At 37.3% G+C, this 6,263-nt stretch overlaps 1 protein-coding gene across 1 annotated transcript in view; it reads right to left on the reverse strand.

Annotated features, from left to right (window-relative positions):
• CNGB3 (cyclic nucleotide gated channel subunit beta 3) overlaps positions 1-3,861 on the reverse strand; it is a 32,160-nt gene extending 28,299 nt beyond the window's left edge. The window contains exons 1-4 of the mRNA XM_032181143.1: positions 3,857-3,861; positions 3,223-3,365; positions 1,589-1,774; positions 797-1,009 (exon numbers count right to left, since the gene is read on the reverse strand). Coding sequence (XP_032037034.1) covers positions 797-1,009; positions 1,589-1,774; positions 3,223-3,365; positions 3,857-3,861 — 547 coding nt within the window. The remainder of the gene's footprint in view (positions 1-796; positions 1,010-1,588; positions 1,775-3,222; positions 3,366-3,856) is intronic.
• Positions 3,862-6,263: the final 2,402 nt, after the last annotated feature.

The following is a 6,263-nucleotide window of genomic DNA, read 5'->3' on the forward strand; positions in this document are numbered from 1 at the left end:
TAGCCCATTTCCCCTCATCCTGTCACCAGGCACATGGGAGAATAGACCAACCCCCACCTTGCTGCAGCTATATATATATATATGTATATATATATACAGCCCCAGGAAAAAAAACAAACAAAAAACCCCCAAAAACAAACAAACAAAAAAACAAACAACAACAAAAAAAAACAAACAACAAAACACCACTAACAAAGAACAAACAAAGGAAAACACACACACAAAAATAAAATGTTTTTGAGAATTGAAATTGAAATTTGAAAATTTCAAAATTGAAATTTTGAAATTACTGGGATTTGTTCTGATTTAGGCAAAAAATTATAACCTCACAATCTGTAACAAAGTGCTTATATACTGTCCATATGTAGCAGATTGTGCACTGTCTTCAACTATGATTCCTGCACAATGTGAATGGAAAGTGGAAAGTTTCACACAAACATACAAATGCATACATACACATATGAGTACATAGTCATATAATCACTGGTTCCAGGGAAGCTGCACCAATTTACTCCTGGTAAGAAAGAGTTTTAAGCCTGTTCTGGCTGCTTGTATCTGTTGTTTTCTAACCTGCTTTTCTCTTTTTATTTTTTTTGTATGTAGGATTCACTTGTCCAGAATGTAGGCAATAGCTATGTTTCCTTCTTCCAAAACAGGATAATAGTAGGTCAATGAAGAAGAATATAGGTATACTTTGATAAATAAAATGTTGTGTAGATTTGACATATTAGGAAATGTGTATCAGCAATTTCTATAAACACATACCCACTATTTGTGGAAATCCTACTTCCAACACTTACTATTATATCTCCACCTTTTAAAAATTGCACTCGGGGCTGGAAAACCAGCAGGTCACACAGGTAGCAGATATCACAGATGATGTCTATGGCAACCCAATATATTGTATTACTTGGGGTTTGATATGGAAAGACAAAGCGAAGGGGGATAAACCAGCAATTCCAGTTATAGGCCACTGTCACAAGCATGAGCCATGCTACGTAACGTCGATCTGAAAGACAAAATAATGAATTTCCAGGCATGAAATTAAAATATTTTTTCATTCTTTTAGATATACTTATTCTAGTGCGGCCTCTGGGAACCTTTCTTCCCAGAGCAACCTCTCATTCTCCCTTTTTCAGTAACACAGTCTCATAAAAGTCACACAGGTTGAAAATAGGAATCACGCAATGAATAAGCAAAAGGGAAAAAGAAAAGTTTATGAAAGCATACAGAATTTAACGTATCTGATAAAGCTCAAAATGTTTTGTTGATGCATAGTATAACTGACAGAATAATTATTTTGCTTTAATGAATGGGAAAAATTCTCAATCAAGAGTCATCAGTTTTAATTGTGGTTGTTTTATATATCAGCTTCATGGCACTTAAAATCACACTGTCATAGTCTTACTACTGTTGTCAGTTTTCGTGGCTTTTTCCTGTTTGGAATGTAAGTTCTTGAGGGTTGGATCTATGTATCCCTCTGAACTGTAAACAGGAACGTGGATCTTGCTGTGACTTGTAGTTATCATATACTACTGAGTCACTTCAGCATGCCTTTACTCCATTCTATTGCACAGTTTTAATTTACCTGTGTATGAGTCTATGCTGTCTGGTAGTTGTAGATAGGTCATGTATTTTTTCAGTGGTGGTTTTTTGAATTTACAGCAGAGCATATCACAGTAGTGATCCTCCTCTGGCTTTGCTTCTGCTTCCTCTTTCTTTTCTTCCTTTTTTTCATCTTTTGGTGGGGGTGGAGGCTTCTTTTTTGATGGTGCTAGTGAAAATAGAATATCACAACAAGTGACCTTTTAACAGTCGTTTAATTACTACACCCTCTATTAACATATACAAGAGCTTCATTGTGTTAAAAACTCTTCTAAAATCACTTGGGAGTGACTAAAGCTACAATTCATTACACTATTGAGTGTATTAAAAAACAGATTGGAATAAAATAACCGCTGATATAATCATGCACACCTGCTATCACAAACAGGGCACTTCATGTTAAAGAGTGCAATATATGTTACTGTATTTCCTTGGTGCCCACAACCAATGCCATAAAACACTGACAAGAAAAAAAAAAGGTAATTCATAATTCATCATTCATTAATTCACCTGGGCTTTTCTCTTAACATGATTGTTGCAACTAATGCATAGTTAGGATGGAGATAAGAAAATATATCTGTGCCATGGGCTGATCACTCCCCTCACCTAAGATCCGATATGCAAGATGCAGTAGGTGAAACTAATGGGAAGCCTATGGTTTTCTACATTTATATGCTTACAAAGCCTTTGATCCCTGTTCTTCCATCTTTATCTTGGATAACTTTTTGTCTCATTAATTCTGGTGGCTTTACCTCTGAATAGGATACACAGTCTTAGCAGCAAATTGATGAAATGGAACTATGGTAATTTGAGAAATGATTTTTTCAAATACAAATAGGACAAAAGAGGTAAATGAGCAAAGTATTATTAAAAAAATGGAATTCCTTTGTTAGCTGGTACAGTTTATAAGATGTCAAGCTCTGTTTTTTTTCTATTTTATTAAAAAATGGGTAAACACTAAACAGCTTCTCTAAATGGCAGAGTATCAAATCACCACACTCAATTCTTTGTGAAAAAGAAATGAAGTAAAACTTTCCTATAAAGAGTAACAACATTGTATTTGTTTGATGTTTCATATTTTATCAAAAGTCAATATTTAATGAATTTCAGATGAGTTTGCTCTACTTGAAACACATACATAGAGTCCTCAGTGCGTCTGGAAGTTTGCTGCCATGGCTAAAATTTTATTTACTTTTACACAACAGATCTAATCTCAGATTGACCTATATTTACTTGTAAGATAGATATGTTTCCTCATATGTTTCAGATTCATCCCAATGAATAAAGGTATCTAGTATTTAATTTAAAATATATAAAACTGCTTGACAGACATGATTCTAGACTTGATTGCATAAGATTTTCCCCACAGATGTTTCAGTGATGGGGTTTAAAGGGATTTTGTACCTAAGGACCAGGCTTACTGTAAACTATTACAGGTAGCTTGACTCCAGTGGGCACAAAGTGATTCATTTCAATGGGTAAACATATGAAGTTTGCTATACTTACCAAAAAATGTTATCACAGCATTTTCTGTTCCCACAAAATAATATTCATCTTTAAACTCAACTGATACACAGCTATTTCATATATTCTAGAGTCACTTACAAGCTGTAGGACTGCCTTCAGGGGAGGACAGCACAGGGTCTTTCAGCTTTTCCTTATAGACTGTGGCCCTTTCCCGCATTTTTCTGACAATCTCTTGAAGCTGGGCATCAGCATACTCATTTGTTTGGAATCCTTGAGGTGTTGTCTTCTGTGTGCTAATTAAAACAAAACAAGATGTTGATGTGGTGGAAAGCTATGGAAGAAACAGTGCTAATTCTACAATATGAGCAGAATTCAAACATTAAGACTGGATCTTTATTGGCCACAATGTTTATTCGTATCATTTAATTCACTGTAAGTGGACACATGAGGTAACTGCTGTTGCTTCCAGCTTGTGTCAATCGATATTGCTGGCTGAATCCAGGAATCTACATTATATTTCAGGCAGAGGAGGTCAGGGTGCACCATGCTCTGTATAGCCTTCTACAGGAATGGTTTCCCACCACTACTTTTCACCAAGTTCTGCTTTGACTATGTAAGGCCTAGAGCTTATCCTACGTATTTGCTAAGATACAAAACATGTTCTTGCCATATGTCAAGTAAAATAAGGTCATTATTATGTGGTAATAGCCAGATGTTGACAGGATGTAACTGAGTTATATTAAAAAGACGCATACGGTGGTCCAGGTGGAGAGATTATGTTTACTTCATGCTCGTAATCTTTGGAAAACTGATTTCATCTATGATTTTTTATGGGTTTTAGCTACTAGGAAATAATAAGAAAAAAAACACATACTTTTTACCTAGTGGGAACAAACCAGTGGTGTTCTTGCTAAAGTTTCTCCAGTCACCACTAAGGTCCGCCCCCCCACAGTAAACACTGTGTGTTTACTCAGGCTCAGAGTAACACTGAGCTGATGTTCCAGCTTTAAGCATTTCTTCAGACTTAAGGACATTTGATTAGGATCTATGCATACTGCTCAGTCAATTAGAATATCTAGCTAAGAGTGTTCCTTGATCAACTCCTTTAGGCTTATTCTTACTTGAAATTTCATCCTTAGTTACTTGTTACTTGAGTCTGACTAGGCAAGCTGGGGACATTTTGGAGTGCCAAGCAGTTGGGCCATGCATTTGGACTTACTCTGTGTGGAGACCAGGATATGGATATTGCTGTGTATCCTAGACTGAACACTTCTCAACTGGTGTCTCACCCTGGTGGCACAGCCACAGAATCACAGAATCACAGAATCACAGAATTTTTCTAGGTTGGAAGAGACCTCAAGATCATCGAGTCCAACCTCTGACCTAACGCTAACAGTCCCCACTAAACCATATCCCTAAGCTCTACGTCTAAACGTCTTTTAAGACTTCCAGGGATGGTGACTCCACCACTTCCCTGGGCAGCCCGTTCCAATGTCTAACAACCCTTTCGGTAAAGAAGTTCTTCCTAACATCTAACCTAAAACTCCCCTGGTACAACTTTAGCCCATTCCCCCTCGTCCTGTCACCAGGCACATGGGAGAACAGGCCAACCCCCACCTCACTACAGCCTCCTTTAAGGTATCTGTAAGATAGAGTTATTACAGGTGGGTGCAGGGCAGCTGGTGGCCTACTCCCATGCTGGTCACAACTGCTGTTGTCACAACTGCTGTTTGGCACAATCCACCTGTGCCTGATACAGGGAGTACAGCAGAGTAGTGCTCTTTAAGGGTTTTTCAATTCTGTACCAAATACCGGATGGGGCTGTTACAGAAAGAGAAGCAGCAGGGCAAGAGTGAAGCAAGCCTGAAATTTCCCATTTCTGGAGAAGATCTTCCCAAAGGTAAGTAGAAGGAAAGTGGTACAACAGCATATTGGGTAGGGAAGAAGTGAAAAATACTGTAAAGGGATCTTTGAATAAACACTATGTCTCCTCAAGTCTTAAACTGACTTTTAGGTTTCTAACAGGAGGAGCTGCAACTAAAAAAGGAGTGTGTCAGGGTTTTCTGAGAATCACAGTTTTCTGGAGACACACCACATATCACGTTGCCCAGGGACGTATAATTTAAGGATGTGAAAATGCTTCTCCAATAAAACATTGGATAAAATGGAGACATGTCATTAAAAACAGAGAAAGCAGAAGTCTGAAGTGTGTGTTTATCATTCTTCTAATTTAAGTCTTCTGTAGTTTCTATTTCTTAAAACTCCCCAGACAGGAGATTAATCAAACTATTCTGATATACTTTGTAATCTCATCACAGTTTATTTTATGTCACATATTCCCTTTGCTCCAGCCATCTGCAGTGTATTGAAATTCTTTCTTATTTTGAGCTAACATGTCACAATTGGTTTTTCAGCTTTATGCAAAGAATTTAAAATAATTCTTACTCTTCTGTTGCTGTATTTGCTCAAGGCATTAGCTATTTTATAAAAAAAATACACTTATCAGAAATGTCATAAGAAAAGTCCCTGCTATCTGCTTTCGAGGGATAAGCCTGGGATTTCTTCTATTCCACAGCCTCTCCCAAACAAGATAAAGTCTTCTCTATCATAAATTTGGTGCTTTATTGCTGCAGTGTAGGAATCATGTTGTTATTTGGTACTGATTGGAAGCTATATGAATCTGTTTAATGTTATTTGCCCTGCAGTTGATAAAAAATTGATTTTCCTTGCCCCACTTCTCATTTGGTTTGCATGAACTCCTCCTCTGTTACTTTCTAGTGAAGACATGCTTAAATTTTCTATGGTTAATATAACAGGAAAAGGGTACTTGTTGAACACAGCTAATTTGAAGATATGTTTTGTACGTGTACTTCACGTGGAAGTGCACTTTAAATTGCCTTGGCTAAGGAAGCCCTTTCAAACTGCACCTCTCACAATAGGTGGTGCTTTGCCATGAATATGTGACACCAGTGCTATGCAGCTGCCTTTTGCTGCATGCTACAATCTGGTGGAAATCAGCGCCTGGCTCAGCACCTCCTACTGGGCCTGAGATCATTACTCAAGATTTGTGGTGCTTTCCTCTGTCTCAATCTCTCTCTCTCTCTTTTTTTTTTTTTTTTTCAGATGTTTCTTTCACTATGTGTGTGCTCTTTCATGTGTAAATCTTTTAATAACTCTATTAATAGACATTT

This window comes from Aythya fuligula, chromosome 2 (assembly GCF_009819795.1).
Source record: "Aythya fuligula isolate bAytFul2 chromosome 2, bAytFul2.pri, whole genome shotgun sequence".
NCBI classification, from domain to species: Eukaryota; Metazoa; Chordata; class Aves; order Anseriformes; family Anatidae; genus Aythya; species Aythya fuligula.